Raw genomic sequence first — 22,802 nt, forward strand, 5'->3', positions numbered from 1 at the left:
ATAGTGTCGTCAACAGACTAAATTAGCCAAACTGAACTTACTAATTGAGGAGGAGTAAAGTACTGTGTGACTGGATTGACTCTCAATGAGCAGAAATAAATAAGCAGGCTATGGGCGATATGATGACATTAATAACTATAATAATATAGGATGAGCTGTAGTTAAGATGCGGGTGCAGAGGCATAAAAACCTTAAATCTGAGATGCCAAGTTTAGTTTCCATATATATGTCATTTGGGTCTTTGCTTTTCCTTGCTTGCGGGCAGCCTGCTGCTGGAATTTTTTTTAAATCCCTAAATAATCATGCTTAATCCTGATTTAAATCTAAATCCATTCAGATCATAATCCTGTTTAATTACAGAATTCAAATATGTCTTTTATTTAAAAAAAAAAAAAAGAAGAATTATAATTAGACATTTTGGTAGAGAAAAACAATTTAGAAAATTACTGTTATTTTATGTAATCTCGTTATTGTTAACTATATTCTGAGATATTGCCGAATTAGTCAATTTTGCATTTCTGTTGGAATAGTTACAAAAATGTGAATTACTCCAGGCACAATTAATGTAAAGCTGTCTAGATAACAGCCTTAAGTGTCTTAATAGTTCATATTTCAGATTTTAAACCATTTAACAGTTTCTTCTTTTTATTTAATCTCTCCTACATAAGGTGAAAAGACAAAAAAAAAAACATGTGTGCCAAGATTAGTTCACAAGGCTGTGGGATAGTCTCGGGAGACTAAGGAGAATGCACTGTGCGTTTTAGAGCTTTAGGGGATATGGCTTGCATGTGAAATTATGGATGCAAAGCATTGGGTTTTCAAGATGGCATACTGCCATCTGCTGTCCAGCAGTGCAACGTCTTCATGCTCCTTGCCCGCCGCGTTTCAAGGCACTGTGGCACTGTGAGGCGTCTCTAACACAAACTGTCAAACTGGGCCACTTCCAACAAGTAGGATTACTGGGTTATTTGGAAAATCTTTTTGGAAAAAAAAACCCGAATTCTGTATCAAATGTGGGACATGGACTGACATCCAAGGATCTGCTCTGAAGCCCAATTTTCCTTAGCGAAGTTATAGAGACAACACAAACCTGCTTAATGTAGGACATTGATTTATATATATAAAAAAAAAACAACAACAACAAAAAAACTATCAAATAATACGGCTAATGTGCAGGTCCCAGAAATCTAATATATTAGTCATTAAAATAAAGTAGCCTTTCTAGCCCACAGTCTACCTTTCAACTGCATGGGAAATATTGCAAGTTTGTGACTCGTAATCAAACAAGTGCACTGCAAACATTTATGACATTTCTGTAAACCAAATAGTAATTGCAAATAAAAATATCCATTTCCGTTATTGCATTCCCTAGTCGTTGTTTTCCTCATCGCAAACAAGAGATACTCCTTTTTTTTTTTTTTCTTCCTTTTTTTTCTTCTTGGAGAATCAGCCTGACAACCAGCGGCGCTGTGTGCCTCGACGGAGGCGGCCGATGAGAAGCATCATATTACTTTCAGCGGACCTCCGCTGGTGTGTTTTGAGTCTGGGGATTGTAGTTCAAACACTGATATTGCTGCGCAGTTTCAGCTGCTGGGTGAACAACAGCTCCCATAATTCCGCGGTGGGAGTGAAGCTGTCGCGCTCGTGTTTTGCTTTGTTTTTTGTGTGTGTGTGTGTGTGTGTGTGTGTGTGTTGTTATTGTTTCGGGTTATTGGAGCAACTGAGCCCGAGGAGGACAGCAACAGCTGTGTCGGTCCATGTTTCGGTTGTTTTCTGACGGACTGTGAATCCGTTGACTCGTTCTTACCGTTTACAAAGGAGGTGAGGGTTTGAAAAAGGTAAGCGAGACATCAGAGACGGGTCGAGATAATGTGCGCAGATGTCTTTTGTAGTTACCGCAGCCGAGGTCTCGTCAGATCTGCACTCGCGTCGCCGTAACTAATTGATGACAATAATAATGAACCTGCGCGGGCTCAAGTCGACCCGCAAACGCTGTGTATATACGCGTGTCTTCTCAAACTCGCATCGACACTGTTTTCTCGACCTGTGCCACTGTTGGGCCTCAAGCCTCGTGCTGTGTAACATGAAGCCTCAGAAAGCTACAGTACGTTCTCGTCGCCGATCTGTGGTTTTCGTCTCTTTATCTGCAACGTGTTCTGCAATCTTGACACCTTAAAGATGAATTCGCATATAATTCAGTTGAGGGCGCTTTACAAAAATAGAAAACTCGAAACCTCTGTAATTAAATCAGATTCTTACTGTGTGTGCCACAGGGGATGCATATAAAGTATGGGAAAGTCACAGTTAATCCATAATTACAGCACATGCACACTGTCAACCCATAGTGGGTTTACAAAGTCCTTTCTGCACATCTTGCCGTATGTTGATCATGTCTGGTTCACTATTATGGGTTTCTTTTTCCCTGCATGGTTGCATGTGTGTCAATTTTAACTTCTGTCATGGCAAGGTACATTAAGCATAATTATGCACATATGACCTGAACTGGAGTTAATACCCTTCACACGATGCTAAATAGATAAATGGTGCTTTGTGTAAGCAAGCAAAGTTGTTAACTGCAGGTTGGGATTTTAAAAAAATAAAAATAAATTCATGGCAACAATCTGTTGGTGGAATTTGAGCCGCATACATGCTGGAGGCCCCAGACACCTCGTACTGCACGCTTACATGTGACAGTGCCCAATAGCAAATGATTTTGACGACTGAAATAGCACAGGCGACAAACATGTAATATGTCATGTTGCTTAAAGCCCATGTTGTCGCCAAGGTTTAGTTCTGGAATCCTTTCCTCAAGTGTGCACTCGGTCAGGATATCTTCTTACACTGAATACATATTCACAAACTACTGGCTTACTCTTGTCTATTCAACCGATTTCACAATTAGCTCATCTAACCATGCATGTCAGTTTCTACCTTGAAGTTGTTGTACATAATCCGAAATCAATTGTAAAAGCAAGTTGTTGTTTTTCCCCTGTAGGTGCAGAATAGCCTGCCTTTGTTTTGTGTTGCCATGGACAAGGTTTGGCAGGTGGAGTTTAGAAACGTGGGCTGCAGTTACTTCCCTCAGAGCAGAGTCGATTGCCACTACACACTGAGCTCACAGCACAACTGGGCCAGCAATGACTGGATAGGGCTCTTCAAGGTATTGTTATCCAGATGACAGTCACACAAATCAAGTGAATAAACAGTATACACTGATCCTTAATAATGTTGAAACCACTGACAGGTGAAGAAATAAGTGTAATACGACTGCCCAGCAATAAATCCTCTCTTCATAAGAATTGTAATGGTGAGTTTTTATTCAATTTGATTGAGAGGGAGGTGTCTATTTATTTATAGTAATTTGGGAGAGTGTAATTTGTGGTGTTGTTGAAATGCACTAGGTTATCCCCAGAGATGTTCCTACTATTTTGTCCCTTCAACAATCTCAGTTCAAAAGCACCAAAAATTAAAGGGTCCAAAATGACCATTTAAATAAACCAACACCTCTCTAAACCTGATAGAATTAAATGTAAACAATATAATGCTCAGAAAGGAAATATTTATTGCTGAGCAGCTCTATTATACTTAACGTTTCACCTGTCAATCGGTGTATGTATCCAACAGCAAAATAACTGTGTGCAAAATGATTTCTTCCTCAGATGGGATGGTCATCAGTGAAGGACTACCACACCTTTGTTTGGGCACTTGCCCCAGCCGACTATCAAGAAGGCACAGATGTGAACTGCTGTGTGCACTTCCAGGGTACTCGTGCTCTCATTTTCAAACAATATTTATTTCCGATAGTTAACATGATCTGTATTAGTGCATTGCTCAGACCAGCACATAAAACCCTCAACAGGAGATTGATGTGATTGTAAATTTAGTTGTTCTGTTGTATACAAAAGGCGACTCATGTCCTGAGTGGAGGCAAATGTTTGTCATTTCTGTAAACAAATATCCTGCTTAGCTTGGTCTCTAACACAGACAGTCTCTGTCATGGTTTGAATTAATTTCTTTAGTAAGCGGAGGTTGAGTAATGAGGATGACAAAGACAATGGCTGAAAGCCTACAGTGCTGACTGCTGCTGCTGCTCACTGGAGAATACAGTGTTCACTTTGTCCTGTGTGTCAGTGGCGGCTGATAAGCCTGATTCAGTGTGAGAGGCACGTGTGCAGCAGGTGTGGCTTTGACCCCTGGTGGAGTGATTTATCACTAACTTAAGCATACTGTCAATGTCATTCTTCATGGGATGAAGAGCTGAGGAAGGAAAGTCAAAAGAAACTACTGAATGGTTCCTTATCACCAGCGATGCAGTGATTTAAAAAGAAGGCTCCTCTCTGGTGTGACCTCAGCTGGCGCTATAGGTTGAAATACAGCTCCTAAACTTTGCCGTATGTCATTTTTCCTGTTTGTTTTCCATCTCGGCCCTTCACTCTGCCTGTATTGTGAAACAGAAATTTCAAGTAAATCATTCTAAACACGAAGCAATGGCCTGTGTGAGATAAGGATAATATTAAGTTAGCTTACTTTATAGGACGGATGAGGTCACAGTGTGGCTGGTTGCTCTCTGGTCCAGGGGGGGGGAGGACGTGAGCAGTTCCTCAGAGCTTTTTTGATAAGTGGAGAGAAAAAAAAAAAAAAATACGGAGAATTAATAATGTGGAGATACAAGACAGATTTGGTTAAACTTGGAAGATAAACAGAAAACCAGTGGCAAAGTAATGCTAAAAGAACAATTAGTCCAAAAAGTAGTTATTTGGTTTTAATATTGATGGTAGTAAACTTCTGACAGAAATCATGGAGCGTCGTTGTCAGGATGTGGGAGTTATTAGATAAAAGATCTTCTGTCACTCTCATCTCTCAGTAAGGTAATCTGTCGCTTTTAACTTTACATGTAAATATAGTTTAATCTTTAAACTACGTAACGATGTCGCGGTTATAAAATCTGAAGTTTAGCAGTTGCAAAGAAAGAAAGAAAGCAGCTTGGCTATATCTCGGAAGTGACTGCAGGTTAATACGCTGTCCTAATGGGCCGACGTTTCTCTCACTATTTCATACTTGCCCCGTTGGCTGACAACAGAAATAGAGAATGAGAACAGCTTTATGGGGAATTAAACTGTGTTAAAACACAGCACATGTGAGCACAGAGTAAGAGAGAAGCAACCAGGATGTGAAGGACCGGCGCCACATCTTACCCTAGAAAGCAACACCTGTTAGGTAGCGTGTCCAGGTAAACGCACCGTTGGGATTTCCCGCCGCCGTTTCACGTTTTGTGTGTTCGTTACAGAAGAAATAATGAAAAACAGGAACTCACCCGAGGCTTGGTGGACTTTCTCAACGACATGTCAGAGCGGGACGATGTCGATTTTTAGGGCGCAGTGCAGTGTCATAACCGTAGATTAGTCCGAAGTAGCGCAGGCTAGCGCCACTGCCGCGGCCCAACAACAATTCAAGATGGCGTACGACGCCATTTTCTTTTTTTCTTTTTTTTTGCTCACCTGCGCTGAATGACGTCAGTGCTGCCCATCAGTGGCCGGAAGCTGTATTGCAACACTACTAACAAATACATAGGCTACAATACAACAATGTAACTAGACTTTTAGGAAAAGGCGGAGGGGGGGAGGAGACAATAGGCCCTTAAGTGTCCCTGTAAGTCATGACAGTGAGATGCACTAAAGCTGGAAATTAGCCACTATTAACAAGTATTCAGCTCCTTAACTGAAGTAAAAGAAGGCCTGCCAATACAGCAGTGTACAAATATTCCATTACATGTAAAAGTCCTGCATGAAATATCCTCCTGAACTTTTGTTCCCTAAAATAAGCAGGCTAAGTATCTTAAAAGTAGGCAAACTAAAACTGTTAGATAAATGTAGTGGAGTGGAAGTATAAAGTAGCGTCAGATGGAAACACTCAAGCAAAGTACAAAAATCACAAAATTGTAGCTACTTAAGTTAAGTACTTGAGCAAATGTACAGTTATGATCCAGCAGTGATGTCTAGTGTGAAAAAGGTCTATAAAATGGACTTATGATTGGTAGCATTTACTCAATGATGCTCTATTTATCTCTCTAAAGTATCAATATAATACAAAATATGTGTTATAAGCTCATCGTTTATAATGACCTTAAAAGGTGTCCAAATTTAGATGTTAATTTAGGCTGCCTAAAGTGCACCTTATTCCCACATAAGTATAATGTGAAGTTAGCGCTAAATGAAAATAGGGCTACTTTAAATCACAATTCTTCTTCTTTGCAAATGAATTCTGACATAACTCTCACTTTGTTTTCACCATTTTTAGCCTCCTACCTACCAAAGCGCAGCTCCCAAGAGTATGAGTTTGTATATATCGATGGTAAAGGGGAAGTGTGCTCCCGTAGCTCCAAATTTATTTTTTGTGCACCGAAGCCGCTTGAGGACCTGGTGACCGTTGAGGAAGAGCCCCATGGAGACGAGGGAGGCACAGACATGCTGGTGGTAGTACCCAGGGCCGAACTGCTGCAGGTGAGCATAACAAATACAGTAAACTAACTCGATAAGACAGTATTTACAGTTTTGCAAAATGAATGTGTGCTGATAAAAAAAAAAAACACATGCTGCGGAATCAATGACATTGTTTCCTGCTGCTGCTACATAAAGACTAAACCACAATTACAATTCTCGTCTCTTGTCAGAGTCGACTGCAGGAATGTCTGCGAGAGCGTGCTGAGCTGCTGCACATGCAGGAAGTGGCAAATAAGAGAAGGGAGAGAGAGAAGGAGGAGCACAAGAGGGCGAGGGAGGCCTGGGACAGACGACACAAGGAGCTGGGGTGTGATATCACCAGGCTGCAGGAAGCGCTGCAGCAGAGTCAGGAGAAGATTGAGGAGATGGCGAGGAAGCAGAAGGTGGTGTATGGAGCTTAAGCAAATAATGACCCAAATCATTTGATGAAGACCAATTTGCCTTACTTACTTATACTCTTTTCCTGTTCCCTTTATTGCCAGAGGAAACATTTCTGCTTAACTAATATACTTCCATGCTCAGTTCAAAACAAAAATTCAGGAAATTGTTCGAGTTATTACATTAAGATATCTTATCAAAAAAGATCCTCATAAAGATTAAAAATACCTCTGGTCTGCTAGGAGGAGGAGGCTTTTGGAGAATCACTTGCCGAGGAGAAAACTGCTTTATTGGATGCAAGGGAGGCGAGTGAAGTGCGAATCAGAGAGCTAGAAGAGGACATCAAAACCCTGACACAGAGAGCTGTGGAACGAGAGAACGAGTTGGAGAGGTTTGCCATTTGTTTTTGTTTTTTTTACCTTTTATGTGGGTCTCATGAATTGTTTTGATTATCCATAACTAAATCTGTGTGTGCAGGATGAAGGAAAGAGCCAGGAGGGCAGGAGCTCTAAAGAAAGAAGAGGAAAGTGAGAGAAAGAACCTGCAGGTAATTACAATTCAAAACATGCTGTGTAGCATATTAAAACGTGTCTCTGTTGTTCTTTGCTTCTATATCTGTTTCGCATTTACCATCTGGGCCTTTTATTTGTTTATCTTAGAGCAAGCTGGAGCAGACAGAGGGTGAGCTCAAAAGTCTGTCCAAGGAGTTCCAAGGCCTTAGGAACTCCCTCGCCCAGAGAGACACCAGCGTCCTGCAGCTTCAAAACACCATCACCACCCTCACCCAGAAACTCACCACTGCACACAGGAAAGAGGTCAAGACGATTTTGGGGAAATCAGAGGGGAGGGGGTTGAAACGAGTATGGATTGACAGTTCACGAGGAAAAAATGTCACGCTAGACGTGTAACGATCTCTTGTTTACCAAAGAATACTTAACTGATAATTGGGACACTTCTTAAATGGGTTAAAAATATTTGCACCTGACATGAGCATTTATTTGGGGTAATCATATCATCTCACTTAATTTGGTTGGGATTTGGTTTTCTATTTTACTTTTATTTTGTGATTTAGGCTGATATATGGACGTATATGCTCCCTCATTTAGTTGTAAGAGCTGTGTGTCAGCACCCTGTAATAATTAACTTAAAAACATGACTTTGGCATTTCAGATTCATTTGTTATTTGCAGGACTAGAATTATGTAGCAAATCACTGACAGTAACATATATTTAACCAACAAATATTTTCTTGTTCTTTTATGATCAGACGGAGAGTGAAGCATCCCTGAAGGAGATGCGGAGCCTGCGGGAGCGTCTCCACATGAGTGAGCATGCTGCAGAGAGCTTAAAGAGTGATCTAAGTGCCATGGTTGGCCAGAGGGACCACGGGCAGGCCGAATTGCATCAGGCTCGACTGCAGGCTGCCCAACTAACCCTCCAGCTTGCAGATTCCAGTCTGGCCCTGAGAGAGGGAAGAGCCCACTGGGCCCAGGAGAGGCAGATCCTGCAGCGCTTTACTGAGGTACTGCAACGCTGCACAATTTAGAATCTGGAGAATTTAGAAACTTTAGCAAGTTATGTGATGGCTTCATGATTAAATGTTTCTACACCTGTCATAAGTGGAATACATTCTTTATTTTATGAAGCTTTTACTCTGGCAAGAGAAATGTCCAGGAGCGAGATCTTTCCGGTTGTCCATCCATTCATCCGTCCATCTGTCTGTCCCATTCTCATCGACATGATACCTCAAGGACACCTTAAGGCAATTTCTTCAAACGTGTTACAGACATTCATTTGGGCTCCAGGATGAATACATTTAATTTTGGTGGTCAAAGGTCAGAGGTCACTGTTTGCCTCCCAAAACACGTTTGTATGTAAGAATTTATAGGCTAATTATGGCAACATTTCACATAAATGTGTAATGCGATAAAATTAAGTGATGACATTTCATATCCAAAGGTCATAGGTCAACTTCACTATGACATCATAATGTCTCGAATAACACATTTCTGGCCATTATTCACCATAACTCAGGAACAGAAGGGGAGATTGTCACTATATTTCACATTTGGTCAGATACTAAATTGGTGTCTCTAATCCACCTTGAAACTTTGGTAATTGTATAGATCCTCTGTGCTGTCGGGCTGAAGATGTGTGAAGCATCCACATTTTAGAATTTGTAGCTTGCAGCAACATCCATATTTTAAGCGTTGCCCACTTTAATGGCAACAACTCTGTGTTCTATTAGAATCAGCTTTATTGGCCAAGGAAGTGAACACATACAAGGAATCCTTCAAAAACTGCACTTCATATATGTGAAGCTGAGTTGAGATTTTACACGTGATCCAATAACCTCATGTGATCCAGTAACCTCACCTCTGAGGTGAATATGTGATATACAGAGTAAATAGTCGTGTGTGTTTGTGTGCGTCTGACCCCGACAGAAGGACCAGGAGCGTTTGGAGAAAGTCAACGCGGAGCTGCAGAGGATGGAGGAGAAGCTGCAGGACGAACGGATGGAGAGAGTGAAGCTGGAGGTTGAGCTTGGAAGAGAAAAAGATTGCAACAGGGTGAGAAAAACGACATTATTTTATGTCTGCGTGGCAGACGGTTTTTGCTTAAAGTGACATCCAGTAGGAACAAGATGCAGATGTAAAAAAGAGAATTATACGAGAGTTACCTTGTTCACTCCCCAATTATCACAGAGAAGTCACACTATCTGTGGAAGGGCTCTAATATACTGTGTCCTGCTGTTTTATGATATCTGTCCCGCAGGTGCAGCTGAGTGAGACCCGCAGGGAGCTCCAGGAGCTGAAGGCCAGCCTGAGGGTCGCACAGAAAGAGAAGGAGCAGCTTCTTACAGAGAAACAGGTCAGAAACATTGTTTGATCAGCCGCAGGGGACAATTAAAAGTTTGTTCAAAAACTTCATAAAGAGTTGGTGTGTTTAGTCAATGACTTTGCCACTGACTCTGTGCTTTATACGTAATCAGTTCCTAAGATTTTCATGGCAAGCTGTAAATTTAGAACAGGTTTAGTTCAAATTTGCACTGCTGTCAAGCTCGAGCAACTCTAAAAAACTTTTGTTTTTGTTAAATCTTTGTATTAATAATAAATTTGTATCCTAAAGCGTACTGATATAACAACAAGTGTATGGGTATTGTGAATGCCCCAGGTGTTGGGAATCTTCTCTCTGTTGTTTTCTTCTTGTTATTGTGCAATATAAATTGTTTATGGTGCAATATAAATCGGTGGATTTCAGGGCAGGCAGTGCTGTTGCTGTTAAAGTGCCTGCAGAGTTTTTGTTGGCTAACCACCATCACATTTGCCAGCTACAGGAAGAGCAGATAGTCAATGTTTTTAAAGTCAGTGTCCAGTTTAATTTTAATGTCAGCCATATGGGATCATAGCAGCCAGTCTGTGGTGCATGGTAAATCAAACAAAGATATATTATTAGGTATGTTATGTTTATTGTGCAGAAATAATCATATTTATACAATAACAAATATTGTATTTGGGTACTTACTGTGAAGCCATTTTATGTGGCTTTGGTCTGAAGAAATCAGACATCATTTGGGTTTTAAGGGTTGCTCATGAAGCCATGTTCCAAGTCCTGCATTGGTGCATGATATGATGCCTGTATTTTCCACTGCAGGAGTTGATGGAGTACATCTGTCATCTGGAGCAGAAGGTGGGAACAGAGGCCAGTGCCAAGTGGAGCGCTGCCCCGACTGCCTCTACAGGTGAATTGCGCCACAAATCAATCTACTGTTTGCCCTGCAGATGTGAACAATAAAAGTGTTCACTATCATTCAAGAGCAACATTAAATATTGTTCAGAATGGCCTGTGTTGTAGGCGACCAGAGGGTTGCTCTGAGGAAAACTGACCATGCTGTCTTTGTCAATGTTTCTATCTGCCAGGGTGTCCTGACAGTGTGTTGTCGGACTCTGAGGATGAGAACCCAGAGGCTTTGCAGATCCTCCATCCAACAAGACCTCTGGGACACTACAGCCTATGTGAGCAGGGTCAGCCTGACTCCTTGCTCCTTTCCACCCCTCCTCTCTCCCTCAGGGAGCTGGACAGGAGTGCGGTGGTCATCAACCAGCCAGCTCCGCTCTCCTTGCCACACCAGGCCAGCACTGACAGTCTGGCACACAGCTCTGACTCGGTGAGACACGCTATCTGAGCTATTCAGCATCACCATAGGGTAATTATATGTGCTACTGAAAATGAGCTATGTCCTCATGCTGATAGCCATGCACATCAGTTAAACATGGGCAGTGGATCGTTTGATATAGACATTATCTCCTAGAAGCAATTAGGTTGCTAGTCTGCAAGTTATTAGACTATAATAGCTGCTGGACAGATATGTGTTAAGTGTCTCTGTGTGTGTGTGTGTGTGTGTGTGTGTGTGTGTGTGTGTGTGTGTGTGTGTGTGTGTGTGTGTGTGTGTGTGTGTGTGTGTGTGTGTGTGTGTGTGTGTGTGTGTGTGTGTGTGTGTGTGTGTGTGTGTGTGTGTGTGTGTGTGTGTGTGTGTTACTCTCTGGTATTGAGGAGGAGGAATCTGACCCGCTTCAGTGTGGAAGGAACAGCTCCGGAGATGAAACGGCACTTTTGTTACCTGAATACACCGACACTGTTCTCAGGTACAACCTCCCACCACAAACACACATAGAACTATACATAGAACCAATAGCACGCATTAATATACATAGAACCAATCAAATAACTGTATTTCCACACACACAGGAGGAGGAAAAATACGATTTTTAAGTATCAAAGGAGTAGCCTAATATTCCATAAAATGTCCTTCATTCAAAATGTTTCCATTGTAAGAGTACCTACTGTATGTATTTATAGTTCATTTTACTATTTTGTTAGATTTAAAAGACTTGGGAGAAGTCAAACCTTTTTCCAGTGTTGGAAAGAAATTAAGTAACTAATTAAAAGTATTGCGCTTAAATACAGGGTTTTTTTTAAAAAACTTTTTCTTGTAACGTTGGAAATAAAATATTATACTTTTTCTCTAATAAAACGCAATGAAATATTAAAGATTCAACAGGTGATTGCTAGACCCATTTTCCTTGTGACCTCTAACGAAAAAAAAAGTGCTTTGGTTGGGCTTCTTGTTGAGAAATATGTATTAGCACACATGTATATTATACAAAAAAGCAAATATTTAAAGAGGAGTCAAAAACATGAATACACAATTGGGTATTCATTTCCATTAATTATCTCACAACCTCTCAGATTTATCTTCGGGTGGACCCGATCGTTAGATTCTAAATCACTGGACTAAACTACCCGACTTTACATTATTTAAAAGGAGCTCCACATTGATCTTCTACAACAGTAAAATGATTTGTATACATCGATGCATGAATATCAACAATCTAATAATGTCATATATTATAATAATAGGGTTATCAGTCATAGGGGCCTTTGTTTGCAGAGTAAGTACTTTTGATACTTAAAATATACTTAAATACTGTCCAGAAGGATTTTGAAAGCATGTTTATAACTGAGTATATTTACATTGTTGTACGAAGACTTTTAAGGGTAAAGTAAAAGATCTGAATTCTTCTTCAACAACTACCTTTCACACTGCTACCCTGCTGTTGCATGAACACAAGGAAGTATTTAATGTCACAGATGATATAACAGTTTCATAAACTACTGGTGTTACTGCCTCTAACAGGCAGAAATAACTACTTGCTGGCACTCAGAATATATTGAAGGATATTCCCCTCAATAAAGGGCGAAAGATTACTAAACAAGTGATGATAAGAAGATTGCCACAAATTGAGCACAGTTGAAGATTTAATGTTCACAAATGGAGATTTGCATTACTGACTCCATATGAAAATGAACATGTCTTTGAGGCCAAACAAGCCAGCAGATATCATCCTGTCATGCTGGCTGGTTTTAAACTCCAGTAACGTGTCATATTTTATGAGCCCCTGACTTGATTTGTGTGTACAATCTTACTCCGCAAAGTAATTAGAGAACAAAGCCACCGCCTGAATGCAGTGGAGTCAAAAGTGTCATATTTCTGCCTGAAATGTTAGAAAGTAAAAGCATAAAGTTTGTCAAAATTGAAGAATAAAGTAATTTACCTATACTTTAAAATTGCACTTAAACACAGTTCCTGAATAAATGTAATTAGTTACATTTCTCTGGCCTCACACAGAACTGGTTTCACTCATACACAATGAATTCAAAGCTTGCCCGAGCCCACAGACATATGCAACCAATTATTTATGGTGACAGGGTGACTATGGCTGGAAGATGGAAGTTTTGAATATGTGATCGTAAAAGAAGTTGAGTCAGGGTGAAGCGGGGGAGGCTGTTTGAGACAGAGTTGGGGCGTGGGAGGGGCAAGATGGGAGGACAAGGGGACAGACAAGTTGACAGCAAGCTGTAGCAATGATTTACCTGAGGGGTGTAACGCAGTCACGGGCCAATTTTCAGCATCATTAAGGCTCCCGCTCTCCCACTCCTTCAGTCTAACCTCCTCTTTCAACCAAAGTGTGTGTTTCTTTCTGTTTGTAACACACGCACACACACACACACACACACACACACACACACACACACACACACACACACACACACACACACACACACACACACACACACACACACACACACACACACACACACACACACACACTCTGTTCTGTGTCTTCCTCCAGTGATCTGGCTGACACCTCGCTATGGTAACCGGTGGACGTCTCGCCACGTCATTGATCAAAAAGAGGAAGAGGGGGACTTTGTTGGAGTTTGTGTTTTTCCACATTACTCCCTGTAACAAGCACATATACAGCTCACTCAGTTCTCAGACAAAATGTTAATATGCAATTACATCGTATCAGCGTGAACCTTGTTTTTTTTTTTTTTCCTTCCATACTGTTGTGTTATTGCCCTGACTGTTTTGCCAGTGGAGGCAGGGCAGCACCATGTTTATGACCGACATACGACCGGTGCACTGTTTGAAACGGTAGCCTTTTAGGCATGGGGTCTGGCATTTGAGAGTTTGCAGTCTGTAGCAGAATGATTTCTGTTGAATCATTGCTATGTCGAGAGCTTTACGATGGATGTTATGTCGTTTTTATGGCATTTGTGATTAGGCGTCATGACAGGCACTGTAATTATGATGTTTTGTGCAGGCCTGGCTCCACTGGAACTCATGGCAAAACTCTCTTCCAGCATTAAATTCTCCACAGCAGCTTTGGACACTTTTCATGGCAGCATAAAGTAATGATACAGCATCATGCTAAATTATATTGCAGTAATGTAGGACATCATATTTCTCCTCCATTTACTCAGAACTAAGATTTGATATGCACTTTCCTGTATGCATTAGCAGTTGATTGTTGTCGTGCACACGCAGTTAAGGAGATTTAGTGACGCAGGCGCTTTCTAAGACGGACAAGCTTTTGAAATAGAAAGCTTATTGAACAGATTGTGTTTAACGTCTATTAAGATGGACGCCACATGCAACTTTCTACTTCAGTAATTTCATATCGTCATTATTATAAAGTTAGTGCTCATAAGCTTTTCACTATAGATCAACTGCAGCTTTTATTTGTTGATGAACCTGGATTTTACATGTGATAATTACAGAAATTTACAAGCTGTTCATTTGGATATTTAGCATCATTCTTTATTACACTTTATATTGTGCAGAGCTCTTAATTCACAGTCATCCAGTTCAAAATTTGCGCCTAAAACAATGAAGTAAGAGTCAAAGAAAATCATCTTTATAGATCCCAACATCAGCATCATGGTGTTGGTATTCCCCCCCCCCCGCCCCCTCCAGCCCTATACGGCAATATACTGCCTAATAAATATTGCTGCTTACCTTTTAATCAATACTTTATGCATTTTTCATGATTTTCTATTTATAATTAACTTGAGTTATGCTGCAATTAAACTATATTCAGGTTAGGTTTGAAATAGGTGTTCAGTTTTCACACAACTGTTTGTGCAATGTGTAACTAACTACCATGCTTGGCTAAGAAAATTTGCTAGATACCTTGATGCTTGATTTTATCTGCTGTATTTGCACCCTATTTTTTACTATAGAAGAGTTTTTAGATGAAACATTGATATATGGATACTTAACTCTGCTAGTTGTGTCGTTTCACCATTATCTTAATCATTACCATTGTGTGTTGTGTTTACTCATATTTTATCTATATACCGTTCCAAGCTTTTACTTTGTGCTTTCAAATATTCACGTGGACTCTATTGAGGTTTGAGATTGGACTTTTATTGTTGCGAGATATTGGTGCTTATGAAAGGGAATAAAACCAGCATAATGTGTTAAAGGTAGATGGAAAAAAAATGTGCAAAAGCAATTGATTTTAATGTTGAAACTGCGTCATCAGAAGCAGGATTATTAAAGTAGTCGTGAAAGAAGTAAATGTCCATCCAACCTCTCACTTGTGTCACTAGCTGGTGTTACACTACATTTTTGATTCTCCACATATAGAAGTTGGATGTTTTTTTTTTGTTTGTTTGTTTTTTTAAGCCTGGTGTTTTTTTCCCAGAAGATAGCACACTAAATGTATTCTCCATAGTCCTTGTTTGTAGTTGAAATCTGGTTTTATGTCTTTGAAATAATTTTTGTTGTTGTTGTTCCATTGAGAGCTCCCAGTACGAGTGCTCCTCATCAGGGCACCGTCTCACACCGCAATAAAGCTCCAGTGGTTATGGTTTGTTTTGAAGTTTTTGTGTGTGAAGGTTATGCCACATGTTCACCGCTGTGTATTTTCTTACCAGTCATGTAACGGGGTTGGGGTGGGGTTCTGCATAATAAAACAGTTTATGTATCTACCATTGGGTATAACGTGTCTTTTTCTGGCCAAAGATTATAGTAATATTTTGATCCTCGCATGACATTTCACTGGTAATTAACCATGCCATTTCTTTTCACACAGCTAAATAGCCTATATTCCCTTTTGGCTCATTGCCTGTTTCATATGCATTTCTCAATCTGGATTTTCCCTCTACTCACCTTTGGCTCTCCCACGGCCCCCCTCCCCACGTCCCCTCAGGGCTGACCTCCTCATCATCTTCATTCTTGTGGCTCCCCACTCCTCCGGCAATCTCCTGCTCTCTCTTTGAAGATCTCATCCTGCCCCTCTACCACACTCCCTCCATCTTAAGTCTGGGGTGACGATAGCTAATTATAAAATCAATGATGCCGGGCTGCCTAGTTTACAGCCCCCTCTAAAACCTTAACTGGGAAATCACTGTGGGATTGATGACTCCCTCACTCTTTATCTCTTTTAATTAGAAATGTAAAAGATATGAAGACCCAGAGGCCAGAACACATCTCCTAGTTTTTATGACCCCGACGCCTGCCCTCCCAGCGCTCGCTCCCCTTCCTCAAATCGCACCCCCCGCCCCCACCACCTCTACCTGGCCTTGTTTATTTCATCTGCCTCCCTTCTGGCACACCCTCCATTCTCACTCTTGTCACAGATACCTTTACCCGTTTCTTCATCACTTTGTCCATTACCCTTTCTGTAAGATGGCCCGTCTGGCTCTCTGCTCGTACAGGGGGAAGGTGTTAAATTTATGGTCTTTGCACTTGAAAACGTTTCTCACCTTCCCCTCACCTCTCCTCTCTCTCCCCTTGAGTGATTCCCAACCCTCCACGGATTCACTGCATATGTAACAAATGACGAACACGTCCCTTTTGTCTGTTCTGACCCAAGCAGGATGCTGACTGTAAATGATGTAGCATTTCACATTGTGACCCTGCTCCCGACTCCGTGCATCCACCACATGACATATACACCTCTCTGTCTTGTATATGGCTTCAGGTGCACATAGAGAGACCCTCCAGTTTTCTTTTTAATCACATCAAACTCAGGTCACATGTCTTTATCACACCCGCAGCCGAGGCCCTTCCTCCCTAACTGCTGCCAGGAGCACCTGGGTTCACTGAGCTTTATTCTCCCGATCACTCTCTGAGGACCTGCAGCCTTTGCTGGTCCATTATCTCTCCTGTGTGTTGACTGAGCTACCTCTACAGTTTGCTCATGATCAGAGCAAACTCAGATCTGCTGCACTCTCTCTCTCTCTCTCTCTCTCTCTCTCTCTCTCTCTCTCTCTGAGTTTAAATATTCAAATTAATTTCTCTGGTATGCCACACTCATGACCTACTTTTATGGATTCTTTACTATTTTTGTGAATAATTGATGTCCTGTGGCTGTAAGAATATTACAAGGGAGACTTCTTTTTTTTTACCCTTTATTAATTCATTGTACGGTTGAACCTTTAGGTGTCACATTTCCATACCTTTTTTTCCATTCCCAGTGAATAAGCCTTCCCATCTCATGTAATTACTTAATCAAGCAGCACTAATGTGTGAGGATGAGTGAGGATGAGTATATAGAAATCCAACCCGGCCGGCTCCTTTAAATTCCCCCAAGCACAACCAAACCCTACCATGGGTTCCCATGGCAACACCTCGCAGGGTTCAGTATATGAGGCAATTTGATTGTTCCTTGTAAAATAGTGTATAATGTATGGGCCTTATTTTAATTCCAGTCTGCCGTTATTGATCTGTCTTTAATGATAGTTAATTAAAGCAATCATATAATTGATAGAATCTCATCTCTGTTTATCACCCTCGTCTGATCCTCTCTCTCTCCGGCTCTCTATTAATAAAATCAAGGTGAGGCGTCAGTATCCTACACTGGCCCGCTGAAAAAAAGAGATATTTACTATCAGGAGCCCTTTATTAAGAGGATTCCTGTTCAATCAAGAGAAAGGGATAATGTCAGTGACAGTGATATAGTCCAGATAAGCATTATAACCCGTGACGAATACATAACTCCTGATTTTTTTATGTTTACAGGGTAACCTGAAAAATGTTTGAGCACATTGAGCCTTTCCTTGTTTCATTCAGTTACTTGTTTCAAAGGAAGTTTTCACAACTACTGTATGTCCAGGTTTTTGACATATTCTGACAAATGTGGTGATTTTGAGTTAAAGCTCCAACATCTCATATTTCAGAGGTCGTTAGCAAGTTCTGGATCCAAGAGACTCGTGTACAAGCTCAAAGATCACAGAAGGCAAACATAATCTGAGACCGCGTCGGGCCACTCACTGAATGAAAGCGTCACTTTCACTTTCCCTGCAAGACCTCGAATATAAACATAACTAATATCTGGAACTGCATCTACAATTACTTTTATCATCAGTTAATCTGCATTTTTTTTTCTCATTGATCTTTAAATCTATGAAACATAAAAATAAATGAAAAGGCTCATCACAACTTTCCCAAACTGAAGGTGATGTCTTAAAATGCCTTGTTTTGCTCGACCCAAAACCCAACAGTATTACATTTTCAGTATAATGTTCCCTGTAATGCATCTAACAATTGAGATATATGATTTATGTATGACTTGTACAACGTATTTTCCATCTCTTTTTGATTTGTCATGTTATGATGTTGTAGTATACTTCTCAGATGTTCTCTATTACATCTTTCTAAAATTCACCAAATAAATCATAAAAGATCGATTTCCTTGCGCAACTTTTAGACCACTGACACAAAACTACTGGAAAGAGTAATTCTGTGATTTTTTTTTTTTCTTTTTTTTTTACGCCACCACCTGCACTCTAACTGCAGGGTGAACAAATCTTTGGAACAGACCTTTATCTGATGTCCTTGTTCAGCAGGAGGCTGTGATTTATTAGCCTCTGCACCCACAGCTCTCCATGACCCAACCGACCCTGTTCTCATCCCGCACACTGCTGAACACTGCTGCATGCAGCACACCCTGCAGTCATGGTGCAAGAGCTCCCTCCACTGCTGCTTCCTGGTAATGAAGGGTCGGATTTCAACAAAGTACTCATTTGCAGTGTTTCCTAAATCGTGTGTGCTCAGCACAAGAGTGAAATTTCCGTAAAATGTATTCATTGTTGACGAGACAATATAATAAAACGTTCAACGATCTCACAAAAGTAGTTTATTGTGCCTCTTACTGTTTATATGGCTTTTCTTTGTATGACAAGAGTTGACATAAACAGAGGGTAGACAACACCTTGGCCATGTTGGAAAAAAAAAAAAAATATATATATATAAGAACAACATAATCTCAATGTTCTGCCTGCGTTACCGTCACTGAAGTTATGACAGCTCAGCGGAGAGACAGAAAGGATGAGGTCATCACACAGACGTTTTTGTGTGACAGCACCATGCCGACAACATCCACCCAATGACTGAAAACATGTTAAAGCACTCACACACGCACGCACGCCCACACACACACACGCACACACACGCGCGCACGCACGCACGCACACGCACGCACAGGCACGCACATGCACATCAAAAAAATGAGGAGACCTGCCCATATTTCAGAAGATGGGACCTCTCACTGCTACAGAAAGAGTGTTCATATTGCTTCAGAGAGTAACAGAAGAAACCTCTGTACTGTTTGTCGCTGTTCTTTCCCAGCTGATCGCCCGCTGTGACGTTTTGGCAATATAAAAAATGATACATGAAAACACATAAATCCTCCGCTCTTCTTCAAAAAGAAGTGAAGGTACACACAAGAAGACAAATTGATAGAATGGCTTTTGGGATGAGAAGGCAGTTGGCTGCATGGATGCCAGTGTGAACACAGGGTGGGCCGGTGATGATGATGAAGACGATGACGATGACGATGATGATGATGATAGTCCCCCCCCCCCTTTTTAAAGAGAGTCAGACTGGCATCCATACTGTTTTTCAGACTTGTAACCTTCTATGTACACACAGAGGGGTTGAGAATCCACACATAGTTAAGAATACACACATAAATATTGCCTGTTTCTAGCGTGCCTGAAAGCAGCTAGGGTTTGGTCCTTACTGAAAAGCCCTGAGTCTGATTCCAAAATGTCTTCCATGAGAATTCCTGCTTTCGGCTTGCATATGCCTTTAATCATTGTGTCGATGCATATGATGCTACTATGTGTGGATGTTTTTGCTGAATTTTCTGCGTTGAATGTCTGTATTTATCTACCGACATCACCAGGGAGCGCTCTAAGGTTGATTGTATTCAATGTGTTGACGTTTCGACATGCTAACGGAGATCTGCGCTCACAGACGGGAGCTCCACTCTTAACGGATGAGATGTGCCTTACTTGATAGGGGGGGGATCACGAAAGTGCTACATTTACGGTCAAGTCTAAATCTTGGTCCCGGCACTCGGTGCCAGGTCAGCACATCTGCTACCGCTGAGCGTAGAGGGAAAGGAGTGTGTGTGTGTGTGTGTGTGTGTGTGTGCGCGTGTGTGTGTGTGTGCGTGTGTGTGTGTGTGCGCGCGCGCGCTCGGTATATGCGTGTGTAGACTGTGCGTGAGACTGAGGGTGTGATCTTTAGTGCATGTGTGAGTGAGCACTCTGCTGTGAGGATCGCTGGATTGTAGCTGGAGTCCCTGCCAGTAGTCAAACTCTGAAGATGACTTTTCCTAACTTTGGCACAAAGATACTTACTTCCTGCATTGACAGCAAATGTTGGCTGCAACGACAGCAAAATAGAATAATGCCAATTCCCTGATAAAAGAAACTGATTAAGTCACTGCAACATAACAATAGTCCTCCGGGTTGATTATCATTGACATCCACAGTGAGCCAAAGTGCTCCAAGAAGCCCGAGCTAAGCATATGTAGCTGATAAGGAAGACCCAGCCAGTTCTGATTACCCTTCTTTCCCTCTGAATATCTTCTCAGGAAAGCTCTTCAAAGAAAAAAAACTTGTCTAAAGGATTCATATATAAAACCAGAATAACAAATAAAAGACCAAATATAATGGTATATAGATATGTATGGACTTATTCATAAACAGAAAAAAAGGAAGAAACTGAAAACAATATTCAAAAGTAATAACCACAAAAAAAAAAAAAAAAAAAAAAAAAAAGATTAGCATACTCAATTTGGTTTTGCCCTGTACTCTTGTTTTTTTTTGTTTTTTTTGTTTTGTTTTTGTAAGAAATGTGGTCGTTGTAATCCAACGGAATCAACTGCTCAGTTCTGGTGTCTGGTTTTGGCCGTTCCCCTATTTAGATATAAACAACAATAGTGGGGAAACAAAAGAAACATTTTGACTTTCTCAAAGAGGTTATGTTCTTTTTGTCACGTTTACTTCCCTCATGGCTAAGCCAGGAGTTCATACGGTTTACTGTCATCTCTCCTTGACTTTATTTCTCTGCAGTTCACTTGTCATGGACCATGAGGCCTGAGTTAGAAGTGTCTGTACACTTAAGGCTCTGCTGTGCTCCACTGAGGAGGACGCAATGATGTGCAGTAAGGGGAGGGAGGGAAGGAGGGAGGGGAGGCGAGGGAAGGCCAGCATTTTCTTGAGGTGGGAGAGAGAGTTAGGTTGTGCTGTTTGTCTGTACGTGTGTGTGTGCGCGTGTGTGCGTGTGCGCGTGCGTGCGTGCGTGTGTGTGTGTGTGTATGAAGAACCTGTATGCGTCATGAGAGTGTATATATGAAATGCTCCGTTTACTGCGCCCTCCCTACAAGGCCTTTCCTCGACCCATCTATGTTATCCAAAACCCCCCAGGGCTCCCCGTCACTGTCCGAGACCCTGTCTCGCTCTTCATCTCCCGCATCGTCATCGTCGTCTTCATCCTCCTCTTCTGGCGACGGCTCGCTACCGTTCTCTGTGGCCCAGCTGTCGTCCTCATCCTCAGCCTCCTGCTTCAGGACCAGGGCCGGCGGCGGCGGCGGGGGCGGCGGCGGAGGCGGCGGGCTTTCGTTGCTCTCTGTTTGATCCTCGAAGGCCTCCGGGTTCTCAAGCATCTCCCTGATCAAAGGAGGCATCGGCCCTGGGATCTCCATCTTCAGAGTGATCGCTCTCTCTGCGCCTGGAAACGGAACGCAGATAATCAGCAGTCACGTCTCAAAGACACTGCTTCAATACAAATGGCACACCGAAGGGCTGAAGCTTGCAGAGGTTCTTGTAAGAGATGTCTCTTAACGTAATTACAAATTACTTAGGATTCTGAGTTCGTCACACAAATTTCTCCCTCCGTACTGACCCTTCGTACTGATGCCCCTGAGGTCGGTGATCTTCATCAGCATACGTGGGAACATGTGAGGTTTGTTGGGGCGGCGGCGACGAGCGTAGATCTTCAAAGCCTCAAGAAGAGGCTCTTGCAGTTTGTCCACTTTCTGGGGCTCTTCTAGATCCATGCGGTCTGACGAGGAACACAGAGAACACATTATAATCTCCTTCTATTTTCTTTTTTTTTTTTTAACCAGAAATATTTGGACTTCACATTACATCCTGTCAAAGCAGTGACATCGCTAAAAGAACAGATTTACTGAAGCCGCTTCTTCCTTACAAGTGTTTGAGTCGGTGTGTGTGTGTGTGTGTGTGTGTGTGTGTGTGTGTGTGTGTGTGTGTGTGTGTGTGTGTGTGTGTGTGTGTGTGTGTGTGTGTGTGTGTGTGTGTGTGTGTGTGTGTGTGTGTACACTGCAGTACCTCCACAGATGAGGCAGATGGCACTGAGGAGACCGGTTTCTGTGTCATCCATCTCCAGGGGCAGAAGTTGGCCAGCGAAGGCAAACACCAAGTCTGTAAGCGGTCCAAAACCAGCATTGTGCATCTGGGTCCGGTTCAGAGTCAGGCCATCTGAAAAGGTCATGGTGTCCTGTTCTGGGGTGTAGCGTGTGCAGATTCTCAGCATCTACAAGTAAAAGAAGGTGGAAAAACATAAAAACATGGAGCTAAACATGATGTAAAAGTGACAGAGAGGTTTTACAGCACCAACATACGTGGCGGGCGTTATTCTATTTCTATAACTATTCTCGCACAGTGGACTCGGCATTATCTGGGCAAACTGTCCTGCACCCTTATGACCACCAGATGCCAGTATACCCTCACCTCAGCGTGAGGGTCCGTTCCTGTA

General features: G+C 41.7%; 2 protein-coding genes across 7 annotated transcripts in view; one reads left to right on the top strand and one right to left on the bottom strand.

The window, feature by feature from the left end:
• Positions 1 to 1,633: 1,633 nt before the first annotated feature.
• Positions 1,634 to 15,718, top strand: calcoco1a (calcium binding and coiled-coil domain 1a). Of its 4 annotated transcripts, XM_069687796.1 has the most exons (15): positions 1,999 to 2,104; positions 2,996 to 3,160; positions 3,660 to 3,762; positions 6,298 to 6,500; positions 6,671 to 6,883; positions 7,121 to 7,269; positions 7,356 to 7,425; positions 7,538 to 7,693; positions 8,145 to 8,399; positions 9,322 to 9,447; positions 9,653 to 9,748; positions 10,532 to 10,619; positions 10,798 to 11,045; positions 11,432 to 11,523; positions 13,573 to 15,718. In XM_069687796.1, exons 1-15 carry the CDS (start codon positions 2,084 to 2,086, stop codon positions 13,598 to 13,600), a joined length of 2,013 nt encoding a protein of 670 aa, XP_069543897.1. In that variant the 5' UTR covers positions 1,999 to 2,083; the 3' UTR covers positions 13,601 to 15,718. The 4 variants fall into 4 exon arrangements, with proteins under 4 accessions (XP_069543916.1, XP_069543907.1, XP_069543887.1 ...); XM_069687815.1 differs by lacking the exons at positions 1,999 to 2,104; positions 13,573 to 15,718 and adding an exon at positions 1,634 to 1,821 and having other exon boundaries at positions 11,432 to 13,544; XM_069687806.1 differs by lacking the exons at positions 1,999 to 2,104; positions 13,573 to 15,718 and adding an exon at positions 1,635 to 1,838 and having other exon boundaries at positions 11,432 to 13,544.
• A 3,129-nt stretch (positions 15,719 to 18,847) lies between these two features.
• rarga (retinoic acid receptor gamma a) overlaps positions 18,848 to 22,802 on the bottom strand; it is a 43,910-nt gene continuing 39,955 nt past the window's right edge. For all 3 annotated transcript variants that reach the window (XM_069688055.1, XM_069688061.1, XM_069688070.1), the window contains 3 exons: positions 22,376 to 22,580; positions 21,930 to 22,088; positions 18,848 to 21,755 (listed from right to left, as the gene is read on the bottom strand). In XM_069688055.1, the coding sequence (XP_069544156.1) occupies positions 21,391 to 21,755; positions 21,930 to 22,088; positions 22,376 to 22,580 (729 nt within the window). In that variant the 3' untranslated portion in view covers positions 18,848 to 21,390. The remainder of the gene's footprint in view (positions 21,756 to 21,929; positions 22,089 to 22,375; positions 22,581 to 22,802) is intronic.

Source organism: Brachyistius frenatus, unplaced genomic scaffold (genome assembly GCF_029030835.1).
Source record: "Brachyistius frenatus isolate BFR_SWC_R1_liver_20210118 unplaced genomic scaffold, ASM2903083v1 Contig_6, whole genome shotgun sequence".
In the NCBI taxonomy this organism is placed as follows: Eukaryota; Metazoa; Chordata; class Actinopteri; family Embiotocidae; genus Brachyistius; species Brachyistius frenatus.